The sequence below is a fragment of the Hirundo rustica genome, unplaced genomic scaffold (genome assembly GCF_015227805.2).
Source record: "Hirundo rustica isolate bHirRus1 unplaced genomic scaffold, bHirRus1.pri.v3 scaffold_281_arrow_ctg1, whole genome shotgun sequence".
Classification (NCBI taxonomy): domain Eukaryota; kingdom Metazoa; phylum Chordata; class Aves; order Passeriformes; family Hirundinidae; genus Hirundo; species Hirundo rustica.
Window position 1 is genome coordinate 26,051 of NW_026690333.1, and position 19,267 is coordinate 45,317.

Here is a 19,267-nt window from a genome sequence, read left to right on the forward strand (position 1 = left end):
GATTTGCCTCCAAAATCCCCCGAATCTTCTCCCTAATTCCCCAAATTCCCCCCCCAAAACCCCCGATTTTTAGTCCCCATGACCCCTGGTTGACCCCTTCCGGCTCCGCCCCCTCATTAGCATCTCATTTGCATAAAACTCCCCTAAACGCCCCCAAATCCCCTGAAATTCTTCCCCAAAACCCCGAATTTTCTCCCAAATCTCCCCGAATTTTTTTCCCTAAACCCCCATGACCCCACCCAACCCCCTCATTTGCATCTAATCTACATCTAATTTGCATATCATTTGCATAAAGCTCCCTGAACCTCCCCAAACCCCCTTAAATTTCCCCAATTTTCCTCCCGAAACCCCCAAATTTCCCCCCAAATTTCCCCCCCAAAACCCCAAATTCCCCCCATGACCCCTCATTGACCCCGCCCCCTCATTAGCATCTCATTTGCATAAAACTCCCCTAAACGCCCCCAAATCCCCTGAAATTCTTCCCCAAAACCCCAAATTTTCTCCCAAATCCCCCCGATTTTTTCCCCCAACCCCTCCATGACCCCGCCCCAAACCCCTCCCACCCCTCATCTGCATCTAATTTACATCTAATTTGCATATATTTGCATAAAACCTCCCTAAACCACCTAAAATTCCCCGATTTTCCTCCCCAAACCCCCAAATTCCGCCCCCCAACCCCCAAATTTCCCCCCCAAAAACCCCCAAATTTTCCCCCATGACCCCTCCTCGACCCCGCCCCCTCTCATTAGCATCTCATTTGCATACTCACTTCAGCTCCGCCCTCAGCTGCTTCAGCACCTCCGAGTCCTTCTTCTTGGCCTCCTCGGGCCCCGCCTTCGGCCTCTCGCGCCCCTCCCCCCCGCGGGCGCCGGGGCGTGGCCGGGGCGGGGCCCGGGGTGGGGGAGGGGCCTGGGGAGGGGCGGGGCTGGGGGAGGGGCCGGGGGGCTCCTCCTCTTCCTCCTTGGGCGGGGCAGGGGCGGCTTTGGGGGGCTCGGGGGCGGGGCCGGGGGCGGAGGCCACGCCCTCTTTGTCCTCGGGCAAAGGGGGAGGGGCGGGGGCGGGGGGCGTGGCCTCCTCGGAGGGGGGAGGGGCGGAGCTGGAGGAGGAGGGGGAGGGGCCGGAGGAGGAGGGAGGGGGTGGGGGAGGGGCGGGGGTGGGAGGGGGAGGGGCGCCGCTGGCCTGGAGGCGGAGCTGGAATTGGGGGGGGAAAGGGGCGGGGTTAAGGGGACACGCCTACTTAAAGGGGTCACGCCCACTTAAAGGGGACATGTGTACTTAAAGAGATCCCACCCAGTTAGGCCACGCCCATTTAAGTCACACCTCTTAAAGGGGACACACCCACTTGAAGGGGTCCCACCCAGTTAGGCCACGCCCATTTAAGTCACACCTTTTAAAGGGGATGTGCCTCTTAAAGGGGACACGCCTCTTAAAAGGGGTCACACCTCTTAAAGGGGCCCCACCCGGTTAAGCCACGCCCATTTAAGTCACACCTCTTAAAGGGGACACGCCCACTTAAAGGGGTCACACCCACTTAGAGGGGACACGCCCATTTAAATGGGCCAGGCCCCTTTAAGGCCTGAGTTCTCTTAAAGGGGACACGCCCACTTGAAGGGGTCCCACCCAGTTAGGCCACGCCCATTTAAGTCACACCTTTTACAGCGGACGCACCTCTTAAAGGGGACACGCCTCTTAAAACGGGTCACACCTCTTAAAGGGGCCCCACCCAGTTAAGCCACGCCCATTTAAGTCACACCTCTTAAAGGGGACACGCCTCTTAAAGGGGACACGCCTCTTAAAAGGGGTCACACCTCTTAAAGGGGCCCCACCCAGTTAAGCCACGCCCATTTAAGTCACGCCTCTTAAAGGGGACACGCCTGCTTAAAGGGGTCACGCCCACTTAGAGGGGACACGCCCATTTAAATGGGCCATGCCCCTTTAAGGCCCGAGTCCTCTTAAAGGGGACACGCCCCCTTGAAGGGGTCCCACCCAGTTAGGCCACGCCCATTTAAGCCACGCCCCTTAAAGGGAACACGCTCTCTTAAAGGGACATACCCACTTAAAGGGGACACGCCCAGTTAAAGGGGATACGCCCCCGTAAATAGGCCAGGTGTGCAGAGGTGTGTTCTGGGCGTGTCCCAGGCGTGCCCGTGTGTCCCCAGGTGTGTCCCCAGGTGTGTCACAGGTATCTCCAGGTGCCCCAGGGTGTGCCCAGGTATCCCCACGTGCCCCCAGGTGTGTCCCCAGGTATCCTGAGGCATATCTCCAGGTGTCCCCAGGTGTACCCCAGGTGCCCCCAGGTGTGTCCCAGGTGTGTTCAAGTGTCCCCAGGTGTCCCCAGGTGTGTCCCCAGGCACCCCCAGGTATCCCCAGGCGTGTCCCAGGTGTACCTCACATGTCCCCAGGTGCCCAGAGGCGTGTTCCAGGTACCCCCAGGTGTCCCCAGGTGCCCCCAGGTGTGTCCCAGGTGTGTTCAAGTGTCCCCAGGTGTCCCCAGGTGTGTCCCCAGGTACCCCCAGGTATCCCCAGGCGTGTCCCAGGTGTACCTCACATGTCCCCAGGTGCCCAGAGGCGTGTTCCAGGTACCCCCAGGTGTCCCCAGGTGCCCCCAGATGTGTCCCAGGTGCCCCCAGCTGTGTCCCAGATGCCCCCAGGTGCCCCCAGCTGTGTCCCAGGTACCCCCAGGTGTCCCCCAGGTGCCCCCCAGGTACCCCCAGGTGCCCCCAGGTGCCCCCAAGTGCCCCCAGGTGCCCCCAGGTGCCCCCAGGTGCCCCCAGGTGCCCCCAGGTGTATCCCAGGTGCCCCCAGGTGTCCCCAGGTGCCCCCAGGTGCCCCCAGGTGTCCCCAGGTGTCCCCAGGTGCCCCCAGGTGTCCCCAGGTGTACCCCAGGTATCCCCAGGTGCCCCCAGCTGTGTCCCAGGTACCCCCAGGTGCCCCCAGCTGTGTCCCAGGTGTCCCGAGGCATGTCCCAGGTGTCCCCAGGTACCCCCAGCTGTGTCCCAGGTGCCCCCAGGTGTCCCCAGGTGCCCCCCGGTGCCCCCCAGGCACCCCCGGGCAGGTGAGGCCCGCGCGCACCTTGCCGATCTCGGCCTGCACCTCGCGCAGTTTGCGCTTGTAGCGCTGCACGTCGCCCTTGAGCTGGTGGTTGTGGTTCTGCAGGGAGCTGATCAGGTGCCGCATCTCGCGGTTAATGGGGCCTGCAGGTGAGAGAGACAGGTGAGATCACACAGGTGAGAGAGGTGAGAAGACAGGTTGTGGTTCTGCAGGGAGCTGATCAGGTGCCGCATCTCGCGGTTAATGGGGCCTGCAGGTGAGGGACAGGTGAGACACAGGTGAGGTCACACAGGTGAGACAGGTGAGACACAGGTGAGGTCACACAGGTGAGAGAGGTGAGAAGACAGGCTGTGGTTCTGCAGGGAGCTGATCAGGTGCCGCATCTCGCGGTTAATGGGGCCTGCAGGTGAGGGACACGTGAGACAGGTGAGACACAGGTGAGACAGGTGAGACACAGGTGAGGTCACACAGGTGAGAGAGGTGAGATCACACAGGTGAGACAGGTGAGATGGGACAGGTGAGACACAGGTGAGATCACACAGGTGAGATGGGACAGGTGACAGACACGTGAGATCACACAGGTGAGAGACAAGTGAGAGACAGGTGAGACAGGTGAGATGGGACAGGTGAGACAGGTGAGACACAGGTGAGACAGGTGAGAGACGGGTGAGACAGGTGAGACAGGTGAGACAGGTAAGACAGATGAGATGGGACAGGTGAGACAGGTGAGAGAGGTGAGACAGGTGAGGCAGGTGAGACGAGAGACAGGTGAGAAGTGAGAGACAGGAGAGAGACACAGGTGAGATCTGACAGGTGAGACAGGTCAGACACAGGTGAGATCACACAGGTGAGAGGTGAGACACAGGTGAGATGGGACAGGTGAGATCACACAGGTGAGATCACACAGGTGAGATCACACAGGTGAGATGGGACAGGTGAGACACAGGTGAGGTCACACAGGTGAGACAGGTGAGGTCACACAGGTGAGACACAGGTGAGATCACACAGGTGAGATGGGACAGGTGAGACACAGGTGAGGTCACACAGGTGAGAGAGGTGAGAAGACAGGTTGTGGTTCTGCAGGGAGCTGATCAGGTGCCGCATCTCGCGGTTAATGGGGCCTGCAGGTGAGATCACACAGGTGAGATCACACAGGTGAGATTGGACAGGTGAGAGGTGAGACACAGGTGAGATCACACAGGTGAGAGACAAGTGAGATGGGACGGGTGAGACACAGGTGAGACACAGGTGAGGTCACACAGGTGAGAGAGGTGAGACGACAGGCTGTGGTTCTGCAGGGAGCTGATCAGGTGCCGCATCTCGCGGTTAATGGGGCCTGCAGGTGAGATCACACAGGTGAGATCACACAGGTGAGGGACAGGTGAGATCACACAGGTGAGATGGGACAGGTGAGAGACAGGTGAGATCACACAGGTGAGACACAGGTGAGATCACACAGGTGAGATGGGACAGGTGAGACACAGGTGAGATCACACAGGTGAGAGAGGTGAGACACAGGTGAGATCACACAGGTGAGACACAGGTGAGAGCACACAGGTGAGAGCACACAGGTGAGATGGGACAGGTGAGACAGGTGAGACACAGGTGAGATCACACAGGTGAGACACAGGTGAGAGCACACAGGTGAGAGCACACAGGTGAGAGAGGTGAGAAGACAGGTTGTGGTTCTGCAGGGAGCTGATCAGGTGCCGCATCTCGCGGTTAATGGGGCCTGCAGGGGAGGGACAGGTGAGATCACACAGGTGAGATGGGACAGGTGAGAGGTGAGACACAGGTGAGACAGGTGAGACACAGGTGAGATCACACAGGTGAGACACAGGTGAGATTGGACAAGTGAGATCGGACAGGTGAGACAGGGGAGAGACAGGTGAGACAGGTGAGATGCGACAGGTGAGAGATGAGACACAGGTGAGATCACACATCTGAGATGGGACAGGTGAGACAGGTGAGACAAGTGAGAGAGAGGTGAGGTGAGAGACAGGAGAGAGACACAGGTGAGATCACACAGGTGAGATCACACAGGTGAGAGAGGTGAGACAGGTGAGAAAAGTGAGACACGGGTGAGATGGGACAGGTGAGACAGGTGAGAGACAGGCGAGATCGGACAGGGGAGAGACAGGTGAGAAACAAGGGGGACAGGTGAGACAGGTGAGAGGTGAGATCAGACAGGTGAGACACAGGTGAGACACAGGAGAAAGACAGGAGAGAGACAGGTAAGATCAGACAAGTGAGGGACAGGTGAGAGAGAGGTGAGGCAGGTGAGAGAGATGAGACTGACTGGTGTGAGACAGGTGAGAAAGGTGAGACTGAACAGGTGAGACACAGGTGAGAGATGAGAGACAGATGAAAGACAAGTGAGAGATGAGAGATCAGACAGGTAAGAGACAAGTGAGGGACAGGTGAGACACACAGGTGAGATCAGACAGGTGAGACACAGGAGAGAGACATGCGAGACAAGATGAGAAAGGTGAGAGAGAGGTGAGGGACAGGTGAGAGAGATGAGAGGTGAGACAGGTGAGACTGACAGGTGTGAGACACGTGAGACAGGTGAGACACAGGTGAGATCACACAGGCGAGATTGGACAGGTGAGAGACAGGTGAGAGAGGTGAGACAGGTGACATCGGACAAGGGAGGGACAGATCAGATGGGTGAGATACAGGTGAGAGCACACACGTGAGGTCACACAGGTACAGACAGGTGAGGTCACACAGGTGAGGGCACACAGGTGAGAGCACACAGGTGAGAGCACACAGGTGAGATCACACAGGTGAGGTCACACAGGTGAGGGCACACAGGTGAGGGCACACAGGTGAGGGCACACAGGTGAGACAGGTGAGGTCACACAGGTGAGGGCACACAGGTGAGGTCACACAGGTGAGGTCACACAGGTGAGGTCACACAGGTGAGGTCACACAGGTGAGGGCACACAGGTGAGGTCACACAGGTGAGGTCACACAGGTGAGGTCACACAGGTGAGGGCACACAGGTGAGGTCACACAGGTGAGGTCACACAGGTGAGGTGACACAGGTGACGTCACACAGGTCACACAGGTGACGTCACACACGTGAGGTCACACACAGGTGAGGTCACACAGGTGAGAGCACACAGGTGAGGTCACACAGGTGAGAGCACACAGGTGAGAGCACACAGGTGAGAGCACACAGGTGAGGTCACACAGGTGAGGTCACACAGGTGAGGTCACACAGGTGAGAGCACACAGATGAGGTCACACAGGTGAGGGCACACAGGTGAGGGCACACAGGTGAGGTCACACACAGGTGACACAGACCAGGTGCCCAGATGACCCCAGAATGACCCCAGGGACCCTCAGGTGCCCACCCCTGTGCCCACGTGAGCTCTCACCTGCCCAGCAAATCCAATCCAGGTGCCCCCGAATGCCCCCGGGTATCCCCAGGTGCCCCCAGGTGTGTCCACGTGAGTCTCACCTGTGCCCAGCTGCCCCCAAGGTACCCCCCCAGGTAAACCCCGAGTGCCCAGGTGTGCCCAGGTACCTCCCAGGTATCCCCAGGTGCCCCCAGCAGTGCCCAGCTGTGCCCAGGTGTGCCCCCAGCTGTGCCCAGCTGCCCCCAGGTAACTCCAGCCGCCTCCAGGTATTCCCAGGTGTCCCCAGGTGTGTGCCCAGGTATTCCCAGGTGCCCCCAGCAGTGCCCAGGTGTGCCCCCAGGTGCCCCCAGGGGCCTCCAGGTACCTCCCAGGTGCCCCCAGCTGTGCCCAGGTGTGCCCCAGCAGTGCCCAGGTCTCCCCAGGTGCCCCCAGGTGCCCCCATCAGTACCCAGCTGCCCCCAGGTGTGCCCAGGTGCCCCCAGCAGTATCCAGGTGTGCCCAGGTGTGCCCCCAGCTGTGCCCAGGTGCCCCCAGCTGCCCCCAGCAGTTCCCCCAGGTCTCCCCAGGTGCCCCCAGCTGTGCCCCCAGCTGTGCCCAGGTGCCCCCAGGTGCCCCCGGGTGTGTGCCCAGGTGTGCCCCAGCAGTGCCCAGGTCTCCCCCAGGTGTCCCCAGGTGTCCCCAGGTGCCCCCAGGTGCCCCCAGGTGCGCGCCCAGGTGCCCCCAGGTCTCCCCAGGTGCCCCCAGGTGTGCCCCCAGGTGCCCCCAGGTACCTCCCAGGTGCCCCCAGCTGTGCCCAGGTGCACCCAGGTGCCCCCAGGTGCCCCCCCAGGTGCCCCCAGGTGCCCCCAGGTGCCCCCAGGTGCCCCCCAGGTGTACCCCAGCTCCCCCCAGGTGTCCCCAGGTGCCCCCCAGGTGTGCCCAGGTGCCCCCCAGGTGTGCCCAGGTGTCCCCAGGTGCCCCCCAGGTGCCCCCAGGTGTACCCCAGGTGCCCCCAGCTGCCCCCAGGTGTCCCTAGGTGTGTGCCCAGCGATGCCCAGCTGCCCCCAGGTGTGCCCAGGTGCCCCCAGCTGTGCCCAGGTGCCCCCAGGTGCCCCCTGGTGTGTGCCCAGGTGTGCCCCCAGGTGCCCCCAGGTGTTCCCGGGTGCCCCCAGGTGCGCCCAGCTGTGCCCACGCGTGCCCCCAGTAGTGCCCAAGTGCCCCCCAGGTCTCCCCAGGTGCCCCCAGGTGCCCCCAGCTGTGCCCAGGTGTCCCCAGGTGCCCCCAGGTGCCCCCAGCTGTGCCCAGGTGCCCCCAGGTGCCCCCAGGTGCCCCCAGGTGTGCCCAGGTGCCCCCAGGTGCCCCCAGGTGCCCCCAGGTGCGCCCCCAGGTGCCCCCCAGGTGCCCCCAGGTCCCCCCAGGTGCCCCCAGGTCTCCCCAGGTGCCCCAGGTGCGCCCCCAGGTGCCCGCCCCCCGCTCACCCGCCTGCTCGTTGGCGGCCAGGTTCTGCTCGAACTCGATGCGCAGCATCTCGTACTCCTTGCGCACCTGCGCCAAGGTGTCCTCCAGCTGGATCACCTCGGTGCGGAGCCGCTTCTGCACCCCCAGCTCGTCGCTCTGCCGGGACAGCGGGAATGGCGGGAATTCCGGGAAAATTCGGGAATTTGGGGGGAATTTTTGGGCTTTTTTCTGGAATTTTTCCGATTTTTTTTTTTTTTTTTCTATTTTTTTTTGATTTTTTTCAGATTTTTTCCGGTGTTTAAAGGAATTATTTTGAAAATTTTCGAAATTTTTCATTTCGGGAATTTTTTTGGGAATTTTGTTTTGGAATTTTTTTGATTTTTTATATTATTTTTGATTTTTTTGGAAATTTTTTAGAATTTTTTTCGATTTTTTTGATTTTTTTCAGATTTTATTCGGTGTTTTGCGAAATTATTTCAGGAACTTTTCAAAATCTATCATTGCGGGAATTTTGGGGAAATTTAAGGAATTTTTCGTGAATTTTTCGTGAATTTTTTTGGAAATTTTTTTGATTTTTTTCCAATTTTTTTTTTACTTTTTATAAAATATTTTCCCATTTTTTTAGATATTTTATGAAATTATTTAGGAAATTTTTAAAGATTTTTTCCAGATTTTTTCCGTGATGATTTTTTGGGTTCCATTTCGATTTATTTTTGGGGTTTTTTTTGGAATTTGGGGGATTTTCGGAGCCCTTTGGTCACACCTCGGTGCAGAGCCGCTTCTGCACGCCCAGCTCGTCGCTCTGCCGGGACAGCGGGAATGGCGGGAATTCCGGGAAAAATCGGGAATTTTTGGGGAATTTTTGGGGAATTTTTGGGCTTTTTTCCGGAATTTTTCCGATTTTTTTTTCTATTTTTTTTTGATTTTTTTTAGAATTTTTTTCGAATTTTTTTTTCAATTTTTTTTCAGATTTTTCCCAGTGTTTTACAAAATTATTTCAGGAACTTTTCAGAGTTTTCCATTTCGGGAATTTTTGGGAAATTCGGGAATTTTTTTGGACTTTTTGGGAATTTTTTCGGATTTTTTTAAAAATTTTTTTAAAATTTATTTTGAATTTTTTGAGGGTTCTTTTTGAATTTTTTCCAATTTTTTTTCAGATTTTTCCCGGTGTTTTATGAAGCTATTTAAGAAACTTTCCGGAATTTTTCCCAATTTTTTTCCGTGATGATTTTTTGGGTTCCATTTCGATTTATTTTTGGCTTTTTTTTGGAATTTTGGGGATTTTCGGGGCCCTTTGGTCACACCTCGGTGCGGAGCCGCTTCTGCACCCCGAGCTCGTCGCTCTGCCGGGACAGCGGGAATTGCGGGAATTCCGGGAAAATTCGGGAATTTTGGGGGAATTTTTTGGAATTTTTTTGATTTTTTTTGAATTTTTTTAGAATTTTTTTTGAATTTTTTTAGAATTTTTTAGAAATTTTTTTCGGATTTTTTTAATTTTATTTTAATTTTTTTCAGATTTTTCCCGGTGTTTTATGAAATTTTTTCAGAGACTTTTCAGAGTTTTCCATTTGGGGAATTTTTGGGAAATTTGGGAATTTTTTGGGAATTTTTTGGATTTTTTGTTAATTTTTTTTTTTTTTTTTTGAATTTTTAAACATTTTTTTCCGATATTTTTGGATTTTTTTCAGATTTTATTCGGTGTTTTGCGAAATTATTTCAGGAATTTTTCAAAATTTTTCATTTGGGGAATTTTGGGGAAATTTTGGGAATTTTTTTGGGAATTTTTTTGGGGAATTTTTTGGATTTGTTCCATTTTTTTTTAATTTTTTAAAAATTTTTTTCCAATTTTTAAAGATATTTTATGAAATTATTTAGGAAATTTAAAAATATTTTTTCCAGATTTTCTCTGTGATTATTTTTGGGGGTTTATTTCGATTTATTTTTGGCATTTTTTTGGAATTTTGGGGATTTTCGGGGCCCTTTGGTCACACCTCGGTGCGGAGCCGCTTCTGCACCCCGAGCTCGGAGCTCTGCCGGGACAGCGGGAATGGCGGGAATTCCGGGAAAATTCGGGAATTTTGGGGGAATTTTTGGGGAATTTTTGGGCTTTTTTGGGTTTTTTTCCGGAATTTTTCAGATTTTTTTTCTATTTTTTTTTTTTTTTCTATTTTTCTGGATTTTTTCAGATTTTTTCGGTGTTTTAAGGAATTATTTGGGAAACTTTTCAGAATTTTTCATTTGGGGAATTTTGGGGAAATTTCGGGAATTTTTTTGGATTTTTTTGGATTTTTTTTAATTTTTTTTTAAATTTTTTTAGATTTTTTTTTCAATATTTTTGGATATTTTTCAGATTTTATTCGGTGCTTTGCGAAATTATTTCAGGAATTTTTCGAAATTTTTCATTTGGGGAATTTTGGGGAAATTTCGGGAATTTTTTTGGAATTTTTTGGAATTTTTTGGGAATTTTTTTGGAATTTTTTTTGAATTTTTTTCGAATTTTTTTCGATTTTTTTCGAATTTTTTGTAATTTTTTTCAATTTTTTCTCAGATTTTTCCCAGTGTTTTACGAAATTATTTCAGAGACTTTTCAGAGTTTTCCATTTCGGGGATTTTTGGGAAATAATCGGGAATTTTTTGGGAATTTTTTGGGAATTTTTTTGATTTTTTCTTTAATTTTTTTTTTTTTAATTTTTTAAAATTTTTTTTCGATTTTTTTGGATTTTTTTCAGATTTTATTCGGTGCTTTGCGAAATTATTTCAGGAATTTTTCGCAATTTTTCATTTGGGGAATTTTGGGGAAATTTCAGAAATTTTTTTAGAATTTTTTTTCGATTTTTTTCAATTTTTTTGTAATTTTTTTCAATTTTTTTTCAGATTTTTCCCGGTGTTTTACGAAATTATTTCAGGAACTTTTCAGAGTTTTCCATTTCAGGAATTTTTGGGAAATTTGGGAATTTTTTGGGGAATTTTTTGGGAATTTTTGGGCTTTTTTCCAGAATTTTTCAGATTTTTTTAAATTTTTTTTATTTTTTTTTCTTTTTTTTTTTGGATTTTTTTCAGATTTTTCCGGTGTTTAAAAGGAATTATTTTGGAAACTTTTCAGAATTTTTCATTTTGAGAATTTTGGGGAAATTTCAGGAAATTTTCGTGAATTTTTTTTGGAAATTTTTTGGGAATTTTTTTGATTTTTTAAAATTTTTTTTCAATTCTTTTTTTTTCCCCTCAGATTTTTTTCGGTGTTTAAAGGAATTATTTTAGAAACTTTCCAAAATTTTTCATTTTGGGAATTTTGGGGAAATTTCGGGAATTTTTTTTGAATTTTTTGGATTTTTTCCGGAATTTTTCAGATTTTTTTTTAATTTTTTTTGATTTTTTTTCGATTTTTTTCAATTTTTTTTCAATTTTTTTCAGATTTTTCCCGGTGTTTTATGAAATGATTTCAGGAACTTTTCAAAGTTTTCCATTTCGGGGATTTTTGGGAAATTCGGGAATTTTTTGGGAATTTTTTTGGGAATTTTTTGGATTTTTTTTAAATTTTTTTTTGGAAATTTTTTTGGAATTTTTTTGGATTTTTTTCCGATTTTTTTGGATTTTTTTCAGATTTTATTCGGTGTTTTGTGAAATTATTTCAGGAACTTTTTGAAATTTTTCATTTGGGGAATTTTGGGGAAATTTCGGGAATTTTTTTGGGAATGTTGTTTTCAAATTTTTTGGATTTTTAAAATTATTTTTGATTTTTTTTTGGAATTTTTTAAAATTTTTTTTTCCGATATTTTTGGATTTTTTTCAGATTTTATTCGGTGTTTTGCAAAATTATTTCAGAAACTTTTCAAAATTTTTCATTTGGGGAATTTTGGGGAAATTTCAGGAATTTTTCGTGAATTTTTTTGGAAATTTTTTTGATTTTTTTCCAATTTTTTTTTTACTTTTTATAAATGTTTTCCCCCTTTTTTTAGATATTTTATGAAATTATTGAGGAAATTTAAAAATATTTTTTCCAGATTTTTTTCCGTGATGATTTTTTGGGTTTTATTTCGATTTATTTTTGGTATTTTTTTGGAATTTTGGGGATTTTCGGGGCCCTTTGGTCACACCTCGGTGCGGAGCCGCTTCTGCACGCCCAGCTCGGAGCTCTGCCGGGACAGCGGGAATTGCGGGAATTCCGAGAAAAAAACGGGAATTTTGGGGGATTTTTTGAATTTTTTTTGGAATTTTTTGGGATTTTTTAATAATTTTTTTTGAATTTTTTTAGAATTTTTTTTCGATTTTTTTTCGATTTTTTTCGATTTTTTTTCAATTTTTTTTCAATTTTTTTCAGATTTTTCCCGGTGTTTTATGGAGCTATTTAAAAAACTTTCCGGAATTTTTCCCAATTTTTTTCCGTGATGATTTTTTGGGTTTTATTTTGATTTATCTTTGGTATTTTTTGGGAATTTGGGGGATTTTCGGGGCCCTTTGGTCACACCTCGGTGCGGAGCCGCTTCTGCACCCCGAGCTCGTCGCTCTGCCGGGACAGCGGGAATGGCGGGAATTCCGAGAAAATTCGGGAATTTTTGGGGAATTTTTGGGCTTTTTCCCGGAATTTTTCAGATTTTTTTTAATTTTTTTTTTTTTTTCTATTTTTTTGGATTTTTTTTCAGATTTTTTTTGGTGTTTTAAGGAATTATTTGGGAAACTTTTAAGAATTTTTCATTTTGGGAATTTTGGGGAAATTTCGGGAATTTTTTTTTAATTTTTTGGATTTTTTCCGGAATTTTTCAGATTTTTTTTTTTTTTTTTGATTTTTTTTCGATTTTTTCAAATTTTTTTCAATTTTTTTTCAGATTTTTCCCGGTGTTTTATGAAATTATTTCAGAGACTTTTCAGAGTTTTCCATTTTGGGAATTTTTGGGAAATAATCGGGAATTTTTTTGGAATTTTTGGGAATTTTTTCGGATTTTTTTAAAAATTTTTTTTTAATTTATTTTGAATTTTTTGAGGCTTCTTTTTGGAATTTTTTTCAAATTTTGTCAGATTTTTTTTCGGTGTTTTACGGAATTATTTCAGAGACTTTTCAGAGTTTTCCATTTCGGGAATTTTTGGGGAATTTTTGGGCTTTTTTCCGGAATTTTTCAGATTTTTTTTTTAATTTTTTTTTTAATTTTTTTTTCTATTTTTTTGGATTTTTTTCAGATTTTTTCCGGCGTTTAAAGGAATTATTTTTGAAACTTTTCAAAATTTTCATTTGGGGAATTTTGGGGAAATTTCGGGAATTTTTGGGGAATTTTTTGGAGAATTTTTTGGGGAATTTTTTTTGATTTTTAATTTTTTTTTTCTATTTTTTTTGATTTTTTTCAGATTTTTTCCGGCGTTTAAAGGGAATTATTTTAGAAACTTTTTGAAATTTTTCATTTCGGAAATTTTGGGGAAATTTTGGGAATTTTTGGGAATTTTTTGGGAATTTTTTGGATTTTGGGGGTTTTTTCGTATTTTTTTCAGACTTTTTTCAGATTTTGGGCGGGGGAAATTCATGGAGATTTTTTTCCCAATTTTTACTGATTATTTTTGAAATTTTTTTTGACTTTTAAAAAAAGTTATTGCCGAAGATTTTCTAAAAATTTATTTCCAGAATATTTTTTCAGGTTTTTTTTTCAAAATTTTTCTTCAAAATTTTTTTTTTAATATTTATGAAGATTTAAAAATTTTATTTTCATTTTTATTTCATTTCCTTCCCCCCTTAAATTATTTTGCATTTTTAAAATACTTTTTAATATAAAGAAAGAAATTTTTAAATTCTGAAGTATTAAAAAATAAATGAATTAAATTTTTTTTCCATTTTATTCAGGGATTTTTTGGGGGGAGAGATTTAAATTTATTTTGTAAATTAAATTAAATTAAATTAAACTTAATTAAGTTTCAGTTTAATTTTTTGGTGCTGGCAGCCATTTTGAATGAGGAATTATGGGATTGATGGCACTGGCAGCCATCTTGGATGGGGAATTACGGGATTGATGGCTCTGGCAGCCATCTTGGATGGGGAATTATGGGATTGATGGCTCTGGCAGCCATCTTGGATGAAGAATTATGGGATTGATGGCTCTGGCAGCCATCTTGGATGGGGAATTATGGGATTGATGGCACCGGCAGCCATCTTGGATGGGGAATTATGGGATTGATGGCACCGGCAGCCATCTTGGATGGGGAATTATGGGATTAGTGGCTTTGGCAGCCATCTTGGATGAGGAATTATGGGATTGGTGGCACTGGCAGCCATCTTGGATGAGTAATTATGGGATTGATGGCTCTGGCAGCCATCTTGGATTGGAATTTTTGGGTTCTAAACAACCCCAAACCCCAACCTGACCCCTCAAGGACATGAAGAGCCACCTCCACATTCTCAAAATGGCGTCGGCGGCCATCTTGGATCGGAATTTTTGGGTTCTAAACAACCCCAAACCCAACCTGACCCCTCAGGAACATCAGGAGCCGCCTCCATGTTTTCAAAATGGCGCCGGCAGCCATCTTGGATTGGAATTTTCAGGTTTTAAGTCACCCTAAAACTCAATCTGACTCCTCGGGGACATCAAGAGCCACCTCCACGTCCTCAAAATGGCGCCGGCGGCCATCTTGGATCAAAATTTTTGGGTTCTAAACAACCCCAAAACCCAACCTGACCCCTTGGGGACATGAGGAGCCATCTCCACATTCTCAAAATGGTGCCAGTGGCCATCTTGGATTAGAATTTTCAGGTTTTTAATGAGCTCAAAACCCAACCTGACTCCTCAAGAACCTCAGGAGCCGCCTCCATGTTTTCAAAATGGCGCCAGCGGCCATCTTGGATTGGAATTTTCAGGTTTTAAATGAGCTCAAAACCCAACCTGATGCCTTGGGGACATCAGGAACCACCTCCACATCCTCAAAATTACGCCGGTGGCCATCTTGGATTGGAATTTTTGGGTTCTAAACAACCCCAAAACCCAACCTGACCCCTCGGGAACATCAGGACCCGCCTCCATGTTTTCAAAATGGTGCCAGCGGCCATCTTGGATTGGAATTTTCAGGTTTTAAATGACCCCAAAACCCAACCTGATGCCTTGGGGACATCAGGAGCCGCCTCCACATCCTCAAAATGGCGCCGGTGGCCATCTTGGATTGGAATTTTCAGGTTTTAAATGAGCTCAAAACCCAACCTGATGCCTTGGGGACATCAGGAGCCGCCTCCATGTTTTCAAAATGGCGCCAGCGGCCATCTTGGATTGGAATTTTCAGGTTTTAAATGACCCCAAAACCCAACCTGAGCCCTCAGGAACATCAGGAACCACCTCCATGTTCTCAAAATGGCGTCGGTGGCCATCTTGGATTGGAATTTTCGGGTTCTAAATGACCCCAAAACCCAACCTGACCCCTCAGGAACATCAGGAACCACCTCCGCATCCTCAAAATGGCGTCGGTGGCCATCTTGGATTAGAATTTTCAGGTTTTAAATGAGCGCAAAACCCAACCTGACCCCCCAGGAACATCAGGAGCCACCTCCATATCCTCAAAATGGCGTCGGTGGCCATCTTGGATTGGAATTTTCAGGTTTTAAGTCACCCTAAAACTCAATCTGACCCCGTGGAGACATCAAGAGCCACCTCCACATCCTCAAAATGGCGCCGGCAGCCATCTTGGATTGGAATTTTTGGGTTCTAAACGACCCCAGACCCCAACCTGAGCCCTCAGGAACATCAGGAGCTGCCTCCACGTTCTCAAAATGACGCCAGCGGCCATCTTGGATTGGAATTTTCAGGTTTCAAATGACCCCAAATCCCAACCTGACCCCCCGGGAACAACAGGAACCACCTCCATATCCTCAAAATGGCGTTGGTGGCCATCTTGGATTGGAATTTTCAGGTTTTAAGTCACCCTAAAACTCAATCTGACTCCTCGGGGACATCAAGAGCCACCTCCACGTCCTCAAAATGGCGCCAGCGGCCATCTTGGATCAAAATTTTTGGGTTCTAAACAACCCCAAAACCCAACCTGAGCCCTCGGGGACATCAGGAGCCGTCTCCACATCCTCAAAATGGCGCCGGTGGCCATCTTGGATTGGAATTTTTGGGTTCTAAATGACCCCAAAACCCAACCTGAGCCCTCGGGGACATCAAGAGCCACCTCCATGTTTTCAAAATGGCGCCAGCGGCCATCTTGGATTGGAATTTTCACGTTTTAAATGAGCTCAAAACCCAACCTGATGCCTTGGGGACATCAGGAGCCACCTCCACATCCTCAAAATTACGCCGGTGGCCATCTTGGATTGGAATTTTTGGGTTCTAAATGACCCCAAACCCCAACCTGACCCCTCGGGAACATCAGGAACCACCTCCACATCCTCAAAATGGCGCCGGCGGCCATCTTGGATTGGAATTTTCAGGTTTTAAGTGACCCTAAAACTCAATTTGACTCCTCGGGGACATCAAGAGCCACCTCCACATCCTCAAAATGGCGTCGGTGGCCATTTTGGATTGGAATTTTCGGGTTCTAAACAACCCCAAAACCCAACCTGACCCCTTGGGGACATCAGGAGCCACCTCCACGTTCTCAAAATGGCGCCGGCAGCCATCTTGGATTGGAATTTTTGGGTTCTAAACTACCCCAAACCCAATCTGAGCCCTCGGGAACATCAGGACCCGCCTCCATGTTTTCAAAATGGCGCCGGCGGCCATCTTGGATTGGAATTTTTGGGTTCTAAATGACCCCAAAACCCAACCTGAGCCCTCAGGAACATCAGGAACCACCTCCACATCCTCAAAATTACCCCGGCGGCCATCTTGGATCGGAATCACCGTGACTTAATCGCCCCGAACGACCCCGAAACCCCGACGCGACCCCCCCCGGGCGACCCCGCGCCCACCTCCATGTGCTCGATGTGGCGCAGGTGGCTGTTCTTGGTGGCCTGCAGCAGCGCCCGCGCCTCGTCCAGCTGCGTCTTCACCTGCAGGCTCTCGTGGTAGAGCAGCGAGAACTGCGACTGCAGCACCTTGTACTCCAGCGCCTCCTTGACGGCGTCCTCGGGGAGGGAGCGGAGCGCCACCTGCGGGGGGACGGCGAGAGGGTCACCTGGGGGGCACCTGAGCCACATGGGGGACACCTGAAACACCTGAGTGACACCTGGGGGGGAGCTGGGGGGCACCTGGGACACCTGAAACACCTGAGGGTCACCTGGAGGGCACCTGAGGGTCACCTGGGTCACCTGAGGGACACCTGAGTGACACCTGGGGGGCACCTGAGGGTCACCTAGGGGATACTTGAGGGACACCTGAGACACCTGGGGGGCACCTGGGTCACCTGGGGGACACCTGAGTCACCTGAGGGTCATCTGAGACACCTGGAGGGCACCTAGGGGGGAGCTGGGGGACACCTGGGACACCTGGGACATCCGAGGGACACCTGAGGGTCACCTGGGGGACATCTGAAACACCTGAGGGTCACCTGGGGGGGAGCTGGGTCACCTGAGGGTCACCTGAGACACCTGGGGGTCACCTGGGGGACACCTGGGTCAGCTGGGGGACACCTGGGTCACCTGAGGGTCATCTGAGACACCTGGGGGGCACCTGGATCTCCTGGGGTGCACCTGGGGGTCACCTGAGGGTCACCTGAAACACCTGGGGGTCACCTGGGAGGGAGCTGGGGGACACCTGGGGGGCACCTGGGTCACCTGGGGGAAACGTGAAACACCTGAGGGTCACCTGGGGGGGAGCTGGGGGGCACCTGGGAGACACCTGAGTGAAACCTATGACAGCTGAGGGTCACCTGGGGGGCACTTGGGGGACATCTGGGGGAGACCTGGGTCACCTGAGTGACGTCTCTGTGACACCTGAAACACCTGAGGGTCACCTGGGTCACCTGAGTGTCCCCAATGTCACCTTGAGGTGCTTCTGGTCCCTGATGTCCCCATTGACCCCAATGTCCCCATTGTCCCAAAGTCCCCAGTGTCCCCAGTGTCCCCAGTGTCCCCAATGCCTCAATGTCCCCATTATCCCCAGTGTCCCCAGTGTCCCCAGTGACCCCAATGTCCCCATTGACCCAAAGTCCCCAGTGTCCCCAATGTCCCAATGTCCCCAATGACCCCATTGTCCCCAATGTCCCCAATGTCCCCAATGACCCCATTGTCCCCATTGTCCTCAATGTCCCCATTGTCCCCATTGACCCCAGTGTCCCCAATGTCCCCATCGACCCCAATCCCCCCAATATCCCCAATGTCCCAATGTCCCCAAATGTCCCCAATATCCCCATTGACTCCAATGTCCCCAATGTCCCCAGTGACCCCAATGTCCCCATTGACCCCAATGTCCCCTATGTCCCCCAATGTCCCCAGTGACCCCAATGTCCCCATTGACCCCAATGTCCCCAATGTCCCCATTGCCCCATTGTCCCCATTGACCCCAATGTCCCTGATGTCCCCAAATGTCCCCCAATGTCCCCATTGACCCCAGTGTCCCCAGTGTCCCCAATGTCCCATTGACCCCAATGTCCCAATATCCCCATTGTCCCCAGTGCCCCCACTGTCTCCAATGTCCCCGATGCCCCCATTGACCCCCATGTCCCCACTGTCCCCAGTGACCCCATTGACCCCAATGTCCCAATGTCCCCAATGCCCCCAATGTCCCCACTGTCCCCAATGTCCCCAATGTCCCCAATGTCCCCAATGTCCCAATGTCCCCAATGTCCCCAATGTCCCCAGTGACCCCAATGTCCCCAATGTCCCCAATGCCCCCACTGTCCCCGATGTCCCCGACGTCCCCGGTGTCACCTTGAGGCGCTCCTGGCCCCTGACGGCCGCCTGCAGCTCCACCTGCAGCTTCTCCAGCTCGGCCATGCGGGAATTGGCCAGCTCCTGGTTCCCCTCCAGCTCCGCGTTCAGCATCTCAAACTGCGGGGAACGGACCCAAAATCCCGGGATTTATCCCCAAAATCCAGGGGGATTATAAAAAATCTCAAATTCCCCAAAATTCCAAGGGAAAAAAACCCCAAATTTGACCCAAATCCATCAAAATTTCTCCCAGATTCAGCCCAAACCCAAGTGCAGCATCTCAAACTGAGGGAAATGACCCCAAAATTCCCAAAATTTCACCCCAAAATTCTTAAAGACTCCCAAACTCCTGAGGACTTCAGGAAAAAAAAATCCCCAAAATTCCCGAATTCCCACCCTAAATTCGGCAAATTTTCCCAAAAAATCTTGAATTTCACCTCAAAATTCCCCAAATCTCCCAGTTCTTCCTCAAAATTCCCAATTTTTTCCCCAAAAATCCCCCAATTTTCTCCCCCAAAATCCAGAATTTTCCAACCCAAAATCTCAGAATTTTCCCCCAAAATCTCAGAATTTTCCCCCCAAAATCCCATTTTTTCCCCCCACAATCCTGAATTTAACCCCAAAATCTCAGGATTTTTCA

The 19,267-nt window shown here is 49.1% G+C and overlaps 1 protein-coding gene across 1 annotated transcript in view; it reads right to left on the reverse strand.

Moving 5' to 3' along the window:
* Positions 1 to 18,825, reverse strand: part of LOC120747902 (E3 ubiquitin-protein ligase BRE1B-like) — a 40,464-nt gene extending 21,639 nt beyond the window's left edge. Inside the window, exons 1-6 of the mRNA XM_058424384.1 lie at positions 18,628 to 18,825; positions 16,729 to 16,908; positions 7,877 to 8,012; positions 3,073 to 3,194; positions 1,144 to 1,191; positions 770 to 879 (exon numbers count right to left, since the gene is read on the reverse strand). Coding sequence (XP_058280367.1) covers positions 770 to 879; positions 1,144 to 1,191; positions 3,073 to 3,194; positions 7,877 to 8,012; positions 16,729 to 16,908; positions 18,628 to 18,741 — 710 coding nt within the window. The 5' untranslated portion in view covers positions 18,742 to 18,825. The remainder of the gene's footprint in view (positions 1 to 769; positions 880 to 1,143; positions 1,192 to 3,072; positions 3,195 to 7,876; positions 8,013 to 16,728; positions 16,909 to 18,627) is intronic.
* Positions 18,826 to 19,267: the final 442 nt, after the last annotated feature.